At 54.5% G+C, this 18,316-nt stretch overlaps 1 protein-coding gene across 35 annotated transcripts in view; it reads left to right on the plus strand.

Annotated features, from left to right (window-relative positions):
• Window positions 1-16,218, plus strand: part of PHF21A (PHD finger protein 21A) — a 219,553-nt gene extending 203,335 nt beyond the window's left edge. For 32 of the 35 annotated variants that reach the window (XM_070071253.1, XM_070071251.1, XM_070071184.1 and 29 more), the window contains 8 exons: window positions 1,568-1,619; window positions 2,304-2,383; window positions 2,831-2,891; window positions 5,222-5,385; window positions 11,895-12,050; window positions 13,418-13,493; window positions 13,750-13,853; window positions 14,594-16,218. In XM_070071253.1, coding sequence (XP_069927354.1) covers window positions 1,568-1,619; window positions 2,304-2,383; window positions 2,831-2,891; window positions 5,222-5,385; window positions 11,895-12,050; window positions 13,418-13,493; window positions 13,750-13,853; window positions 14,594-14,857 — 957 coding nt within the window. In that variant the 3' untranslated portion in view covers window positions 14,858-16,218. Of the gene's footprint in view, window positions 1-1,567; window positions 1,620-2,303; window positions 2,384-2,830; window positions 2,892-5,130; window positions 5,154-5,221; window positions 5,386-11,894; window positions 12,051-13,417; window positions 13,494-13,749; window positions 13,854-14,593 lie in introns of all 35 variants that reach the window. The other 3 variants (XM_051852762.2, XM_008270283.4, XM_051852756.2) reach the window with 1 other exon arrangement.
• Window positions 16,219-18,316: the final 2,098 nt, after the last annotated feature.

Consider the following 18,316-nt stretch of genomic DNA (forward strand, 5'->3'; position numbering starts at 1 on the left):
ATGTGAGAGACCCAGAAGAAGCTCCTGGCTCCTGGCTGCGGCCTGGCCCAGCCCTAGCCATTGCGGCCTTTTAGAGAGTGAACCAGCAAATGGAAGCGCTCTCTCTCTCTGCCTCTCTTCTCTCTGTGTAACTCTGACTTTCAAATAAATAAATCTTTTTTTTATTTTTAACTTTTATTTAATGAATATAAATTTCCAAAGTACAGCTTATGGATTACAATGGCTTCTCCCCCATAACGTCCCTCCCACCCACAACCCTCCCCTTTCCCACTCCCTCTCCCGTTCCATTCACATCAAGATTCATTTTCGATTCTCTTTATATACAGAAGATCAGTTTAGCATACATTAAGTAAAGATTTCAATAGTTTATTTATTTATTTATCAAATAAATAGATCTTAAAAAAAAAGAGTGAAGTAGCAGATGGAAAACCTCTCTCTGTAATTCTACCTTTCAAATAAATAAAAATGTTTTGAAAGAAAAAAATCACTCCCAGACATTACATGAAAAATGACAATGAACTTTTCAGATCATATACGACCAAAGGGAAGAGCAGAAATCAGTCTCACTCTGGGTACAGTGTTCTAATCCACCCGCTTCTACTGGAGCCCTGAGAGTGGCCTTCAGAAAGAAATCACTCCGTGATTCTTAGTGTGTGTTTGATTGAAAAGTCAGTGGTAGGCCAGCGCCGCAGTGCAATAGGCTAATCCTCCACCTGCGGCGCCGGCACCCCGGGTTCTAGTCCCGGTCGGGGTGCCGGATTCTGTCCTGGTTGCTCCTCTTCCAGTCCAGCTCTCTGCTGTGGCCCGGGAGTGCAGTGGAGGATGGCCCACGTCTTTGGGCCCTGCACCCGCATGGGAGACCAGAAGCACCTGGCTCCTGGCTTCAGATCAGTGCAGCGTGCCGGCTGTACTGGCCATTTGGGAGGTGAACCAACGGAAAAAGGAAGACTTTTCTCTCTCTCTCTCTTCTCTCTCTCTCTCTGTCTAACTCTGCCTGTCAAAAAAAGAAAAGGAAAAAAAAAAAAAAGAAAAGAAAAGTGAGTGGTAAGCAGAACTGCCTGCTGACACTCCTTAACCTCATTTAGCCTCGAGTGAGCATTTCCCTGTGAACGGCAGTAAACAGCGTACGGCACTCTGACCTGGCTGTAGACCAGTGCAGTGCTTGGAATTTGGAGCATGTGGTATGGGAGACTCTTTAAAACCCTTGGCACATTTTTGGTGTGTAAATCCTCTAAGTCCTCTTCCCTTTAAGAGGTTTTCTCCTTTTGTGGAATGTGGGCAACAATCTTAAAAGGATTTTTCTGGGGGAAAAACAAAACAAAGCTCAGGTCACTGGCGATAGTGGCCTCATCCTTGAGGTGGGAGATGCAGGCCCCAGTCCTTCTCTTTGGCCTCCTGAGCCCAGAAGGCCACGGAGTGGCTCTGTAATCTGCTCTTGGCTCCTCTGACTCCAGCCTCCTCTGAGCCACCTGCCCACGGGGCTGGCTTTCCCTGGTGTCTGTTGGGAACTGCAGTTGGCTTTGTGAGAACCCCGACTGAAGCCTGTTCTTCTGTTTTTCCGACACAGAAACTTGCCTTCATGGTGTCTCTGGGGTTGGTAACACATGACCATCTAGAAGGTAAGAGAAGATATTCTTGGCATTACCTTCTTTCTGGCCCACCGTTCTATTCCTGAAAATGGTGTTTGATTGAATTCCTAGAACAGAAAAGTGGCACACAAATAGAGCATGATTCAGCCAGTGCGGACTTGATTTCCTTTAGAGAAGTTGCCTTCCCTCTGTCTGCCATCCAGGCCCTCCCCACCCTGCCATCATCAGCGTCACTGACCCGAGAAAGCCTCCCCACGTGCTGCCCCAAGGTGACTCTGTTCACTTTAGGAGGACGCTCCTCTGAGAAGCCTTTATCTGTCCTTCCAGATCACCAGCCTGTTAGGACAGTTACAGAGCCCCACCTGTCGTGGTTGTTTAATTCAAGAATGAACTTTGGTTATTTAGCCTAAGCCCATGGATAAACTTTGTCCGACCTATATACACAGCAACTAAAAATAAGTCAGGACAGTTGGTTCATAAGCGTTGACCACTTTTAATCTCTGAGTCACAGAGAGCCACCCTGTGGGACATGTGGTCTTGCTGTCCAGGAGGTGAAGTGGGTGGCCCCACCTGGGTGCTTCCAGCAGTGTGCTTGTCTCTGAAACAGCCCGCTGTTCCTGATGGGTTGTGGGAAGCCGACAGAGAAGAGAATGAGGTTAAGGTTTTTAGGTTCTCCAGATGTCTCTTTTAATTCAGACCTTTTCTTTTCCCAAGAAATCCAAAGTAAGAGGCAAGAACGGAAAAGAAGAACAACAGCAAACCCAGTGTACAGCGGAGCAGTCTTCGAGCCAGAGGTACTCCTGCCGCACACGGCCCTTCCTCTCCCTCTGCTCTTACTTAGGGCTTGGTTGAGGCCTGCAACCTGAAAACTCGCTGGAAGTGCAGCGCCCGACTGCGCTTGCGCAGCGCTGGGATGATGGCGGCATCTCTGGCTCGCCACACTGTCTGCTCTTTACCTCCCACCGCCTACGCCCAAGGTTTTCCATCTCCGTTTGAACAGCCGCAAGCCCATCTCATAGTTTCAGTTCACCCTGACTGAAACACAGCTGTCACTTACGCAGAGGCAGACCTCTCTGAGATCCGGGGACCTGCAGTAAGACCCTTAGCACTGAGACCTTGGGGTGCTACACGCTAGCTGTTGGGCATGTTCACAGGCGTGTGGTGCTGGGGCTTTAGCTGTGCCAGTGTAAGGACTGATCCTGTTCTTCAACCAGTCACCTTTGCTTCTTCACTCCTCATAGCGTAAGAAGAGTGCCGTCACGTACCTGAACAGCACAATGCATCCTGGGACCCGGAAGAGAGGTGAGTCCCCTCTGGTATCTTCCTTGCTGTTGCTTTCGCTTTCTGTGTTGCGTTTCTTCTCCCGCCCTCCTCCCATCGTCCTAGGGCTAAACTGCTCTATCCCTTGAGTGTAGGCTTACTGTTTGTTCTTTGAGAACTGGGCAGCAGGGAGGGAGGTGGGATGTCTTGTGAGAGTTCTGTATGCTGAATCAAAAGCTGACTCGGGAGGATGGCTTAATGCGGCAGCTCTGTCCTGAGCCTCGCAGGCTGGCCGTGAATAGCACAGTGGACAGAACACTGTGTAGAGGAAGCGTGTTAGCATCATTAAGCAGAACGCAGCACACTGCCGTTGCCAAGGAGTTCTTAATAGTGTCTCAGTCCTCCTGCTGCCCAGAGTGTGACTCTGAGTTCCTGTGCGTGGCAGACTTTCCAGGAGGAGAGAACGAGGGTGCTGAACCGGGCGCCTCTACCTAGGGAAGCAGAGGCCGCTGTCAAAATAGGCTCCCCAAAGCAGAAGTTGCTACAGAGCGCCTTTCCCCCACGGGCCGCCGCCTGCCCCTCAGGGCAGGAGGAATGGCGGCAGCAGCTCTCACTGTGCGGATCTAAATTGGTCTTCATAGCTGAGGGTTTGAGCACATAAACAAGGTAGTGAAATTGTTCCTTGATGTCAGTAATGCATCCCAAGGTCCCTCTCTCCACATGGTAATGTGTCCCTGAATTATAGTTCCAGGCTAGCGAGGTTGTGGCGCGAGTGGAGTCGCATACTAATGTTTGCACATGCATACTCGCTCTCAGATCAGAGCTGAGGTCACCCCGACCCTACCTGCTTTAGGCAGCACCACAGCTATGTCATCATCTTCCCTTCCCCACGAAAAGAGGCGTCAGCCCCCCAGGTGACCTGTTCTGAGGTTTGATCAGTCTTGTCCTCCAAGTAGCCTCAGATATTTACATGGGGAGCTCTAAGCGATTGCTTTATGTTGATTCCTGGGCCACAGTAAGCAGTGCTGTAGGTTATTTTTTGTTTTGTTTTTGGATTGGGGAGGTTTTTGTGGTTTTTTTTGGTGACCTCTGAGGCAGTCCTCAGAAAGGAGCCCCCCCCAGCCTGAGGCCACAATTAATTGGCCTGCTGGTGGGAGTGCTGCTAAGAGCATAAGGATCAGATGAGCAGAAAGACCTTGGTCTCTGTTGCCAAGGTCAGAGGATAAAAACCTCATTCACAGTGCGTGGATGTGCTCTCCCGTAGGTAAACAGAGAGCATTCATTTCCTGCTTCCCCTTCCAGCAGCAGACAGGCCTGTGTGGGAGACGTCGTCAGTTCAGCACAGGTAGTGTCTGTGCAGTGTCTCGCTGAGCCATGACTCCTGTGCGTAATCTGACTGCTGCCCAAGTTACAGTCTCACACGCCACTCAGCAGCACTTGCAGCGCTTGCGCGCCCCTCTGCCTCTTCTTTGCCCTTGCGGTGTGCTGGGCTGGCACGGAGGGTCGCCCCCAGCTCAGAAGCCCTGACCTGGCCCTTCAAACACAAGGTCCTCACTGCAGCGTGGTAAGGCAAGCATGGTCAGCCGAGACCTGCTGCACCCACAGGGCTCATTTTTAGATCCTTTGAGCTGAGAGCTGAAGTCATCTCTCTAGGTTAGAACCTTGGTTCTTAGACATGGAGTTCACCAGCGTCTGTGTGATGTGTCAGTGGAAAACAGCTCAGTTAACTGGGGAGGGTGTCTGGGCCAAAAGCTGTTAGAATCATTGCTCAGACAAGAGCGTCTGAGCACTGACAGCTGGAGGAGGCGCAGTCAGCCTGAATTTTGCCTCCTCACTTTCCTCTCTCACAAGCAGTGAAATGACCAAAATATGAAGAGCAGAGAAAGGAGAAACAGAAATCCTAACTAAATTGGTTTGAGAAAACTGAGAAAATCTGTATTTTGATAAGAACGACGATTGCAGGAAAACCACAGAGAACAGTAATGGAAAAGACAGGAAACAATGAAGTAACTTCTTTTGCTGGCTCCATGGGGCGTCGGCATCTCATTCTCGCTGTAGGAGTCTCGCACTTAATAGTCTGGGGACTTGCCCGTGATCCGTTCCACGGTGCGGTCTCTCGGTCTAAGCCAGCACCTTCTGTCTTCCTCCAAGGCTCTCTTAGCCTCCCTTTCGACATTCGTGTAGTTGTTTCTAATAACGTTTAAATCTTTGCTTCTCTTCCTTCCTTCGAGACTGTTGTATTAACCTTCTGTCTGCCCCCTCACTTCCTTTTCCATGCTAGCCAATGAGGAACACTGGCCGAAGGTATGTAAGATCATTTTCCCTTTCTCCCCTCCCCCTCTCCCCTTTTGTTCCCTTCTCTCGGTATATAGGTCGTCCTCCAAAATACAATGCAGTGCTGGGGTTTGGAGCCCTTACCCCAACATCCCCCCCATCCAGTCATCCTGACTCCCCTGAAAGTGAAAAGACAGAGACCACATTCACTTTCCCTGCACCTGTCCAGCCTGTGTCCCTGCCCAGCCCCACCTCCACAGACGTAAGTAACTTGGGAAAGCGTGTGCTCTTTCTGAGAGCTGGAATCGGGAATCCCGTTACCCTGTGTTGTGTCCTCACTAACCCTGGGCGGCAGTGAGCCCCGTAGGACGCTCTGCACGCCGTGGGAGGAGCTTTTTCCCGGGCCGTGGGCCCTCCTGGCAGGGAGACTCACACCAGCAGCAGCAGCAGCAGGGCGCCCACCAGAGTCTCGGGGTAGGGCGGGGCGGGCAGCTCTCGTGGTTGAGACGTGCGCGAGGCCTCGTCAGCTGCGTCTGCGGGTAGGGGACTGGCTGAGGCGTTTGTTCCCACGTGTGTCGCTTGAGGCACAGTTTTGGAAGCCGGAAATGTCCTGTGGAGCAACTTTATTCAGCAGAGTCGATGAGGGACAGGTTCCTGAAAAAGTGTCCGATTCTTGGCAGCCCAGAGACTGCAGGAGTGTGAACTCGCGCTTACAGTTTCAAATGAGCATTTAGAGAGCCCTGGGGGCTGCACACATGCTTGGCCAGCCAGTGCCATTGTGGAGGCTGGAGCCTCAGCAGGGGACTCCCTGCCCTCAAGGAGCTCGTATTCCCTGGAGAGGCAAGTGATAAGTGAGTGGTCATGTCACGTGTCAGGTAGCGGCGAGTGCTCTGAAGAAAAATGGACAGACCGGGGGCCTGGACACGAGGGCAGGAGGCTGCCGTGGTGTGAAGAGTGCAGAGGGAGGCCTCCCAGCTCGGGTGGAGGAGCAAGCCTCTGTGCAGAGGGAGCGGCAGTGCACGGGCCCCTGGTGCGTGTCTGCAGCCCAGCTGAGGACAAGCAAGAAGACCAAAGGAGCCACAGTGGTGGGAGGTGGGCCCCGAGGCGGCAGAGCCGGTCACGCGGGGCTTGGCAGCTTTTACTCTAAGGAAAGTGGGCGACCACTGCAGGGCGATGACCAGAGGACCACTAGAGGACCGACGTGTTGCTTCAGTTTTTTATTTTGAAAATTGTCAAATCCACAGAGAAGTTGCAATAACAATATGAAGAACAAATTTGTACCCTCTACCTAGATTTACTGGTTAATACTACACATACACTCCTTTTTTGCTGAACAAGCTAAGTTATTACAGACCTCATGGATTTTTTTTTTTTTTTTTTTTTTTTTGACAGGCAGAGTGGACAGTGAGAGGGAGACAGAGAGGAAGGTCTTCTTTTTTGCCGTTGGTTCACCCTCCAATGGCCGCCTTGGCCAGCGCACTGCGGCTGGCGCACCGCGCTGATCCGAAGCTAGGAGCCAGGTACTTCTCCTGGTCTCCCATGGGGTGCAGGGCCCAAGCACTTGGGCCATCCTCCACTGCACTCCCTGGCCACAGCAGAGAGCTGGCCTGGAAGAGGGGCAACCGGGACAGAATCCGGCGCCCCGACCGGGACTAGAACCCGGTGTGCTGGCACTGCAAGGCGGAGGATTAGCCTAGTGAGCCGCGACGCCGGCCATTACAGACCTCATGGATCTTTACCCTAAAACATTTCAGCGTCTATCTCCTAAGAACAAAGATATTCTCTTGTATATCAAATAGGAAATTTAACATTGATCAGATATTAGCATATAACAGCATACAGTCATTATCAGATTTCTCCAGTTGTCCCAGTAATTGCCTTTGTGACACTACTTTCTGCTCCAGGTTCCAATCCGAGGCCACTGATGACATTATGTCATGATGTGGTCTCTAGTATCCTTTCCTGTAGAAGAGTTCCTCCGGATTGCTTTGTCTTTTATTACACTGACATTAAGAATAGGCCGTTGCTATGTTGATTGCTCTCTCTCTCTCTGGGTTGTCTGATTGTTCCCTCAAGAATAGATTAAGGGCATGTGTTTTTGTAGGAACACTAAATATGTGATGACAGTTCCTTCTCAGTGCATCGTGGCAGAAGGCACGTGACGTGAGTCAGTCCGTTGTTGGTGATGTCACCTTCTGTCTCGTAGTTTCCATCAAAATTTTCCACTTGTAATAAGTGCCCTTTTCCTCTGTGAACATAGCTTTGAGTCTGTGTGAATTTCCCAGCAAACTGTTAGCCAATGGTCTCAGCAACATTTGATGACTCTTGCCTGCGGTTTATTATTTTTAAGCTGTTTGCAAGATTGACCTAGATTTTTAAAAGGGTTACTGTGTCTGAAACATGGAGAGAGTACTGTGAGAGAGTAGGGTGGAAGCCGGGAGACCAGTTAGAGGCTGTTGCAATCATCCGGGCAAGAGACGGCAGTGATGGCTTGACCCAGTAGGGTGCTGGAAGTAGAGATGCAGAAAAGCCAGATTGAAAATGAGATATGAGGGGCGGGGTGTTGTGGCATAGCAGGTGAAGCTGCCGCTTGGGACACCCACATCCCACAGCAGAGGGCCTGGTTTGAACCCTGCCTCTGCTTCTGATCCAGCTTCCTGCTAATGTGCCCAGGAAGCAGCAGGTGATGGCCCAAGTGCTTGGGTTCCTGCCACGCATGTGAGAGACCTGGATGGAGTTCCTGGCTCCTGGATTTGTCCTGACCTAGCTCTACTTATTGGGGGTAGAGGGTAGGCATTTGGGGAATGAAGCAGCAGATAGAAGATCTCTGTCTCTCCCTCCCTCTCTGTCACTCTGACTTTCAAATAAATAAGTAAATCTTAAAAGATGTGTGAGAAAGAGAGTAGTCAAATCAAAAGTTGTGACCTGGGGCTAGCGGGTAAAGCTGCCACTTGTTACACAGGCACCCCATATGGGCGCCAGTTTTAGTCCCGGCTGCTCCACTTCCAGTCCTGTTCCCTGCTAATGGTTTGTAGAAGATGGCCCAAATGTTCGGGCCCCTGCCACCTGTGTGAGAGACCTGAATTAAAAGCCCTGACACCTGGCTTTGGCCTGGCCCAACCCTGGCCATTGCAGCCATCTGGGGAGTAAACCAGGGAATAGAAGATCTCTCTGTGTCTCCCTCTCTCTGTCACTTTCTTTGAAATCAATCAATAAATCTTTGGGGGAAAAAGAAAGTTTGTGACCTAAACAACTGTAGAATGATGGAGCTGCCATTATGATGATGAGAGGAGCAGATTGGAGGAGAGAAACCAGGCATTTGACTTTGCGCGTGTCCCAGTCCTTTGTGAATCACAGAGCTCGTCTTTGATCATCTTCAGGTACAATAACCTTGAACTTGATGGTTCTCGGGACTCACTAATGACACACCCCTCTGCAGAGACAGCGACAGCCACAGGCAGGAAAGGGAGGGTTGTCTCTGGAGGGCCGCAGCATAGGGGAGTTCCGTCTTGGACCGCTTTCCTTGGTGGTCGGGGCTCGCGGCCTCAGGCTCACTGCACTGAAGCTTCTGGGCTCTGCGCAGCTTTCCTGACGTTCGGCATCCGTCACAGGTGCCGTCCTGGACGTGAGCCCCCGGAACCCCTGTCGGAAGCCTCGTGTGCTGGCACTGGGCACTGTCCCAGCCTCCCCTCTGGTGAAGGGGAGTCCCCTCTCTGGGGTGCAGCGCAGATGCTGCGGACAGATGATTTTGTGGTTCCTCACGTGAAGCTTGCCTACACAATGCCACTTGTGTTTGATTTTTTTTTTTAGATTAGAGGCTTTCTAGATTTGAGAGATTGAACCCAAAAAGATCCACTCGGACCAAATCACAGCCTAAAAACGCCTGCCAGCGTTCACCTAAAATGCGAGCATTGCTCATTTCAGAAGTCTAATGGTAAAAGAGAAGTTTCTCTAAGACCACTAAATGCGTTCAGAACTTCCTGAGTTAGACCCAGTTTAGAGATGATTGACTCCTCCTGTGACGGGGTCCCCACCGTGGCAGGGCTCCGTGCGTTCCTGCCTGGGCAGCGGGGGCCAGCAACATGAATGGAGCAGTGCCGCTGCCGGCGTCGTGGTGGCAGGAAGGCCCCGCCCGCCACAGCCTCTCTGCGGGATGTGCCACCGTCATGGTTTTCCTGAGTGGGGACTGATGCGTTGACAGAATTATAACATGAGAGGCGACTCCTCCACACCTAGCAGCAGTCCTGGGCTGGTCGTCTTCCCGCTTCCGTTGGGTGATGGGAATCACTTGGCCAGTGGGAGAAGCCGGTGCAGTGCCTCCGTGGGCTTGCTCCGCTGGATGCATGAAATACCTTGGCTTTGTGTATCTGTTTCTTTGGGCAGCAGTGCTCCAGTGTGGCCTGGGGGGTCCCTGAGGCCCTTGCAGGGGGTTGTAGAATCAAAACTCCTTTCATGATAATCCTTAGAGCGTCATTTGCCGTTCTCTCCCTGTCCCAGAGCCCTACGGCGTGACGTGTGACAGTGTCATCCTCGGATGCTACTGGAAAGTGTACTTGGCTGTCAGCTGGGGGGTTCAGACTTTTCAGTGGGCTATTTTTATAACTTTCTATGATTCTGTAACTGTTTCAAAATGTAAGGTTTTTAAACTTCTAATACAGCAAATTTCACCACGTATGACTCACATGAACCAAAGCTCTCTGGGGCCTCAGTAATATTAGGACTGGAAGGGAATCCTGACGTGGGCACACAGGTGCGGGGTGTCTAAGTAGGGTAGCGAGTTTTCTGTGCTTGAGGAGCCCGGGAGGAGTTATTTAACCTTTGTCTGCCTTCTGCGCGGTGCTGCCCCCTTCACTCAGGAGCGAAGGCAAGTGAGCAGAGCTCTCTGCGCCCTGACAGGTCCCCTGAGAAGATGCCCCGTTGGTCTCGCTCCTCATCACTGGTGATTTCACCTGTGGTTCACGTGAAACAGTTTCCGAAACCATCAAGTTTTCAAATAAGCTTCGTAGAGCTGCAGACTGACAAGCAGGGGCTCAGGTTCAAGGAGGAGCAGCCGTCTAAGGGTGACGGCAGCTGCAGCCTGAGTTTGAGAAGGAGCGGGCCGAGTGTCTGCCGCTGCCTAGCTCGCCCGCTTCCTGCACTGGAGCGCCTGGGCCTGAGTCCCTGCTCTGCCCCCAGTTCCAGCTTCCTGCTGTTGTGCACCCGAGGAGGCGGCAAGCAGCTGGTGGCTCGAATACTTGAGTCCCTGCCATCCACATGGGAGACCTGGATGGAGACCTGGGCTCCTGGCTTCAGCCTCACTCAGCCCCCAGCTGTGGAGGGCTTTCAGGGAGTGAGCCAGCGGATGGGACGTCTCTGTCTCTGTCTTCCTATCCCTATCTCCTCTGCCTTTAAAATGAATACAAACAGTCGTTGCTTCTTTTCCTAAGGTGTGTCAGGCTGGAAGCAGTTCTCAGTGCCCACGGGTCTCTGAGCGCCCGGCGTAGAGCCCGCCCCTTCCTCTGTGCAGGGCAGAGCAGCTGCGGGGCAGTAACACATTGCAAATCAGAAAAGAATGACGGGAGAGTCCAGGTTACTGCAGGGTCAAACCGTGCAAGTGCAACTGTCCGGCTGCTTGCCCGTGCTTTGTACATGTGCTGAGTAGCTGAGTATCTTTTTACTGGCCAGAGCTAGCTTTTTGTTTTGTTTTGTTTTGTTTTGTTTTAACCAAGAAAGGTTAAAATCCTTCCACACTGGGATGTGTCTTACAACTTCTTGCAGCCCGCTTTCTAGGCCGCCAGATACCCCAGTGAATTACAGAGGTTTTCTTTCCTTTAGAGACAAGCCGTAGGCCCGAGATGTGTTCTTCAGTGGTGTGGCGGAGGGGTCGCCTCATTAAACGGGGCGGGGACAGTGCTCTCTGCATCCCTGCTCCCCGTGGGAAGTCCTCTGTGCGGCGGCACATTGGGGCTGGCTTGCTGGGACACCTCGGGCACGCTCCTCCAGCCCTCCCTCCCCAGTGGCGTTTGTTCCGTCCAGAGAACAGCTGGGATTCACTGGCAGACTTAGCTGGGTGCTGACGCTGGCACAGCGGGGTGTGGACGAGAGAGCGGGGCAGGGCTGCTTGTCCTTTTCCATCTGCTGAAGTCCTTCAGAGGGTGGGGAGAGCATCCCAGAGTAGAACGGTCCACTGAGCAGCAAACGCCGGCTCCTGACTTGGTCAGCTCTTGCTCTGGCTTTGCAGAGTCTTCATGCCGGAAAGCTTGGAGGGGGATAATTGGCTCCTGACTTCATCTTTGCCCATTTCACCAACATACACAGTATTTTTTTCCTCCCTGAGCAAGGAGCTTTAGTAAAACTCCATTTCTTACCTTCCTCTTTGCCAGTCCTCCTGACAGCCCCAGAAATGATACGGTCGTGAGACTTGCTTGTCTGTATTGTGAAACACGTGACGCGTGGGCTGCAGCGCCGCACAACTTCTGGCGTGGGGGGTGGACTTTGCCAGAATACCATAAGTACTGAGCTGTGCCCTTGAAGTTAACTTTGCCCTGGCCCGCTGTGGGCTGTCCTGTAAGCTCCCGTTTGAAGTGAGGACCGCTGCCCCCACGTGGGGAGTCTCAGCTCCGGCGAGGCGGGGACTGCCGTGCTGTTTCCCACGCCCCTGTAGAGTGCTGCAGGCCGCGTGGCGCCGTGGCCGCTGATCGTCCCGCAGTGTTTGTAAGCATCCAGACATGCGTGTTAACATTCCAATGCTTCCTCTTCTCTCCTGTTCCTTCCTCCCCTCCCAATCCATAGGGTGATATCCACGAGGATTTTTGCAGCGTGTGCAGAAAAAGCGGCCAGTTGCTGATGTGTGACACGTGTTCCCGTGTGTATCACTTGGACTGTTTAGACCCTCCTCTGAAGACAATTCCCAAGGGCATGTGGATCTGTCCCAGATGTCAGGACCAGGTAGGTAGGTGGGTCCCATGGGTGGGCGCGGAGGATGAGAACGGCTGTCGTGGGGAGAGTCCTGTCCCGCTTCTGTCATTCAGGCCCCTTCCTCCCTCCTGTCCCACACCGCCACCCTCCGTGCTCCTGGGCCAGCAGTGGCTAACACAGCTTCCTTTGCCTGGGAGGTTTTCTGTCGTGTTGCCCTGCCTCTCTCTATTTGAAATGCTTACCTTTCACTGTGAAAGGCAGGATGGCCACTTTGTGGGGACAGGTTAACTGCTGCTTAGGACCCACATCCCATATCAGAGTGCCGGGCTCGAGTCCTGTCTCAGCTCCTTACCCCAGCTTCCCGCTAAGGCGCGCCCTGGGAGGCAGCAGCTGATGGCTCAAGTGCTCACGTCCCTGATCCTCACGTGGGAGACCTGGTTGAGTTCACAGCTCCTGGCTTAGGCCTGGCCCAGGCCTGGCCCAGCTCTGGCTGTTGTGGTCATTTGGGGAGTAGGCCAGCAGATCTGAGACCTCTGTCTCTCCATCTCTGTATCAGGTTCTCCGTGTCTCTCTACCTTTCAAATAAATAAAATGTAAAAAATAAAAAGTCCTAAGCCTTCCCATTCTCCCTCATTCACTAAGAATAATCAAAATCCATTCTATAATTGTGAAACTCTTCTTTGGGAATAAAATCCTTAAAGGGCAGTAGCCGACTGACTCGATGCTGTTCCTCACTTTGGAGCTCTGACTGAAGTGCTATCTGGGGACTGCGTGGACTTCGTAGTTGACCTGGCTTCCTAGGTTTGGTTTCTGGTCCCCTTTTTCTCAACTACCCGTGTGTCTTTATCCCTTTAAGATATGCCTTTATTATAATGTGTCTCGAGCTTTTGGGGGGATAGGCAAAGAGTAAATAGTAAATAAGCCCAGTAGCGCAGCAGGCGTGGGGTCCTGCTCAGCTGTGTGGCATCCCGATCGGAGAACCCTGCTTTCGTCCTCGACCCTGGCCCCATCCCAGCGTCTCCCGGTGCGGTGACTAGCTCCCCCTCTTCCTCCTGGTGCTGGGGGCCGCCTGGTGATTTCCCTTCAGTGCTGGGAACTGAGCCTTCATCCCCTTCCTCCAGGTGTCTGAGAGGCACGGGAAGCCGGCCCCGTGTCAGAGCAAGGGCAGAGCTCCTGCGTCCCAGCTGCCGCCAGCCGCCGACCTGGGCTGGGGGTTGTGGGGCTGGGACAGGAGGGGGGTGCTCAGCCAGGTCCCAGGCCGACCTGGAACCTTTGCGGTCCTGCTGCCGGAAACCCTCCCGGACCAGGCCTGCCGGTTGCCACAGACACCGCAGCTTGCTGTTGCACGGAAGAGCGTGCCGTGGCTCCCCCCAGGTAAACTCGGAACGTCTTTTCAGATGCTGAAGAAGGAAGAGGCGATTCCGTGGCCTGGAACTTTAGCCATCGTTCACTCCTACATCGCCTACAAAGCAGGTAGAGTCCCCGCCCTCGCTGCAGGGAATCCCTGGGAAGCGGCCGTCCTGTTTCCTGAGGGACTCTGAAGTTAGACGTGGAGGAGCGTGTGGAGCGTTTCCTGGGGAGGACGGAGGAGACGTGGAATCCTACTGGTGGGACGGCCGGTGGGCGGTGCGTGCCTGGCTGCGGGGCTCCGCCAGCTTGGGGGAACACACCGAGCAGGCTCGGCTCGGCACAGGGCCTTTGTTGTTAAAAACTCTGTCTTCTTCTTCAGCGAAAGAGGAAGAGAAACAGAAGCTACTTAAGTGGAGCTCAGACTTGAAGCAGGAGCGAGAGCAGCTGGAGCAGAAGGTGAAGCAGCTCAGCACCTCCATCAGCGTAAGTGATGCTCGCCTGGCGGCTGGCCCGCCCTGACCCCGACCCCTGACCCTGACCCCGACCCCGACCCCTGACCCGGGACAGGCGGTCTCCTTCCAGTCCGCTGACACCGTGGGGACGTAGAGCCTTTCCTGATGCTGGCCGACCCCTGCCGGGTCCCCTCCCAGGGCTGACTCTTCCCCACTCCCTTCCCCCACACCAGGCTGAGCCCTGGAAGTCGGTGCTGCCCGGCTGCCCCCCGTCACGGGGGCAGGTTTTATGTTGCTCGGACCAGCCCTGGTGGGAGTGAGGGAGCCTCGGCCCTCACAGCCTGGGACTGTCTCACCCCTCTGCCTTCTCCGCACTGCACGCCCCCACCCCCACCCCTGGAACAGGAGCCGGCAGGTGCAGGAGGCTGAGGGCAGAGGACTAGTCAGGACGGAGCGGAGGGGCCGCTGTAGAACCTCCTGCGTGTCACCAGTCCGCCTCGGGCCCTGCCTCTCAGTTCTCACTGACGAATGGGCCTCCGCGGGCCCTCACAGAACCCAGAACGCACTGGGTTTTCTACCTGCAGAGCCCAGTCCACCCCTGGGGTGGCGCGCACACACGCAGGCCTGCCCCCTGCCCGGGCAACTGCAGGGACCTTACTCCCGGACTCCACGCAGTGCCGCTTTGGCCTTCGTGGGGCTGGCTCCCGGCCCCTCCCACGCGCCCCTCCTCGCCCCAGTCCTGCGAGCTCAGCGCGCGCCCTGGCTTTGCAGAAATGCGTGGAGATGAAGAACACCATCCTGGCCCGACAGAAGGAGATGCACAGCTCCCTGGAGAAGGTCAAGCAGCTGATCCGCCTCATCCACGGCATCGACCTCTCCAAACCCGCGGACTCTGAGGCCGCCGCGGGGGCCATCTCCAACGGCCCGGACTGCACCCCCCCTGCCGCCGCCGCCGCCGCCGCCTCCACGCCGGCCCCCTCCCCCTCCTCCCAGAGCTGCACAGCGAACTGTAACCCGGGGGAAGAGACGAAATAACAGCACCTCTGGGCAGAGCCGCGGGGCCCGGCGGGGAGGAGAGCAGAACACTGAAGACCGCAGCTAAGCCAAGCCGGATTTCTTCTGGAAAGTGCAGAATTCTTTTGGTTCTTTGGTTCCAGAGAGAGAGAAGATGCGTGTGCCAGGTGGCACCGGAGTTTGCCAATTGACCTTCTCGTCCTGTGTGTACATGCAAAGACTGGACCGTGTTCCATGAGATAGTGCCAGCTGGAGGTGCCCTGCCAGCACCATGCCAAGTGAAATAATATATTTACTCTCTCTATTATACACCAGTGTGTGCCTGCAGCAGCCTCCACAGCCACCGTGGGTTTGTTTCTGTTTTGTTGGGTGGGGAGCAGGGGCGGGCGGAGGGAGGAGAGCAGGTTTCAGATCCTTGTTTGCCGAGCCGTTGGTCGGGGTAGAGAAGACGAGTCCAAAGAGTGTGTGGGCTTTCCTGTTTCCAGACTTACATGATAAAGCCAAAAAAGGAAATCGGCGGAGAACCAACCCCAGTGCCCAGGAGCGGGAAGGGGAGGACTGGGAGGGAGCAAGGGGCGGGGCCCTGTGTCACATAAGCAGTATTTACGATGCCGGGCCGTGGCGGGGCGGCCCAGCGCCAGGAGAGGTGGACGCCGGCCGCCTCCCCGCGCTCCGCTCCCTGCCGGCGTCCCCGCCACCCCCTCCCTCCTTGCCTGGTGAATCGCGCATCTCCGTGGTGATCCGTGGTCTCTCCCGCGGCCGGCCCACCGCCGGGGAGAAGGGCCCGTGTGTCCAGGAAGCCAAGCAGGTGGATCAGTGATTTTACTTGAAAACAAGCTCCATCCCTTTTCTATATTTATAAGAAGAGAAGCTTTGAGCGAAGCAGCACGCGACCCAGGTGTGTGCATTGAATGGGGACATCGCTTTTCTTTTCTTTTTGTTTTGTTTTCGTTTTTGTTTTGTTCTGTTTTTTTTTTTTCTTCCTCTTCCTCTTCTTTAAAGAAGGGTTTATTTTGTTGTTTACTTTTTGGTAACAAAAACTAAACTAAGGAATAGAGAAGCTGTTTCAGGCTGACAGTAAGGGTAGCCGAGACCGTGCATGGTAGAGTAGGCGTCTTAGTGCCAGTGAGGTCCAGTGAGTCTTCGTGAGTCCTGTGTCAGCGTCGGCCACTGTTTTTTTATGCAAGGGCAAAAATCTTTGTATCTGGGGAAAAAAAAAAACAACTTTTTTTTAAATTAAAAAGGAAAATAAAAGATATTGAGGTCTTCCTAGTGTTACTTAAATTAAGATCAAGGTAAGAAAACATTGTAAAAAAAAACTACAAAAGTGCTATTTGTTTCCTAAAAACAGTGATTTCTATTAAAAAGGTGTCAGAACTGGAGCAATGCCGTGTAGTTATAATTTTTTAGCACAGAACCTGCTGATCATGGTGACGTTTTGCTGTGTCTCTGTCTCTGGACCGGTGGGCCAGTCTCCAGGAAGGGCAGGGCGGGGCCCCCTGTCTTCTCCCCCCTCCTCTTGCTGTGCAGGGATCTTGTCTCGAGGCTGGGAAGGCCACACGGGGTATGCACGGCATCAGGGCCCTGCCCCGCGGCCTCAGATGTTGCTAGAGTGAAAGGCTGGTGCCTTGATGAGGAAGACCCCTCCCTTGGTGCTGCTCTGTCTTCAGCCACCAGCATTATGAGCGCCGAGGGGACACCACTGAGGGCCACGGCTGGCGAAGCTCCTGGGGCCTGTGCGCCCTGCTCTGGGTGGGCAGGCGAGGTGGGGGCCAGGGCTGGGGGTGCTTAGAAGGATCGAAGGAGTGAGATGTCTTGAGGGGACCTCGTGTCTCTGCAGTCTGCCTTGCCTTTGAAGAGGGGTCTGAAGCTCGCTTGCTTGCTCTGCCTGCCGGCTCCGGGCACCAGAGATGGAATGTCCTCTGCTCGGGCCGCCCACAGGCTTCCTGGGGGAGAATCAGGGTGCTTGTCTTGGCGTGGCCAGGGGTGGCCTGTCCTTGAGGAAGCCAGGGACCTGAGAGGCTCAGATCATCTCCCCCATCCGCCTTGGGGCGGGGATGCGTGCCCTGGCCCCCCGGTGATGGGCCGCGGAGGACATCCCGTTAGCCTCTCCTCCACCGGGTTAGGTCCAGGGACACAGAGATGAGCCCTGAAAGCGGATGAACCCAGGGAGAGCTGCTGCTTAGAGCAAAATGAATCTCACCCACACCAGCCACCTCCCATGCCTCTTCCCGCGGGCCAGCACAGGAGGTGGAGTCTGGCTGCATGCGCCCCATAGCTGGGCCCCGGCTGCCAGGGACCAGAGCGGAGAGCCTGGTGCCGCGCCTAGCCAGGAGCCTGGGAGGTGCCTGGACTAGTTGTAGGAGCAGTTGGCAAGGTTCGGAGGCAGCCACGGGCCGCACATCCTGTCTGGGAGCGCTCCCCTTGGACTTGGCTGTGCCCATAGGCTGGGGGCTGCTGCACAATGCCTGTCTCTTCTCAGGAGCAGGTGGGAAGCCGTGACACCAGGTGGGGTCACCTGCTGCTGGGACCTCACCTGAAGTTGTGTGAGGTGTGGTTTCTCCCCTGAAGTTCAGGTTCAGCCTTTTTTTGTTGCTTCAGCTAGTGTGGATTGCAAGGGCAGCCCCGCCCCCAAACCTACATGCTGGACTCAGATTCCAAAACACTGCTCCCCGCTCCGTGCTGGCCAGTTGGTCTCCTTGACCTCCACTGTCCAGTGGGTGCCTGTGAGCACTGCCCCCGCTGCTCCCTCCTTCCCTCCTGCTAGCTCTCCCCCAGCCTGGAGCTGAGCGGCTGAGCCGAGGCCCGCTGTTGGCAGTCCCCATCAGGCAGGCCTTGCCGCTGCCACCATCCCTGCCTTGCACATTCCTGAGCCTGCAGGTCATTCTGTCTTGCTTGGTGCCTGCTGGGTCTTGTCTCACCTCCGCTGAGCTCATCACCTCTGAGATCTGCCCTTCCTTGCTAGGCCTTGGTAGTGAGCCTGCTGCTTGCACCTGTCTTGGAGTTGCTAGCTGGGGGTAGTCCCCGCGGGGGTGTGAAGTCAGTCTCCACGCAGCCTGGGCCACCTCCAGCTGGTGCTGTGAGTGCCAGCTCTCTGTCCCTGCTGCTGCTTGGCTCAGCCCCAACAGGCGTCGTGAAGAGGTGTGCACTTAGCGCAGCTCCTCCCAAGGGTGACCGCGTGTCCAGCTCACTTCCAGCCGCCTCTGGTACTCACCTCTGGAGAGGCCATCAGAGCCTCCCTAGGCCTCAGGCCCCCTCCCCCAGCTCTCGCGCCCCCTGCACTCCTGTTGGGGAATACGATCCTTCTTGCTGATCCAAAGGGCTGAACTGCTGAGACTTGGGGCTGAGGCTCTTATGGAAGTAGGACGGATGGTGGCCCAGGGACATTTTTCAGGCCTGAGTTCTCCAGACTCCAGGGCTTGATTGTATAAATGACTGTGGACTCGCCCGTTCCCCTTGGCCGGAGACAGGAGTCTTATT

Source organism: Oryctolagus cuniculus, chromosome 1, assembly GCF_964237555.1.
Source record: "Oryctolagus cuniculus chromosome 1, mOryCun1.1, whole genome shotgun sequence".
NCBI classification, from domain to species: domain Eukaryota; kingdom Metazoa; phylum Chordata; class Mammalia; order Lagomorpha; family Leporidae; genus Oryctolagus; species Oryctolagus cuniculus.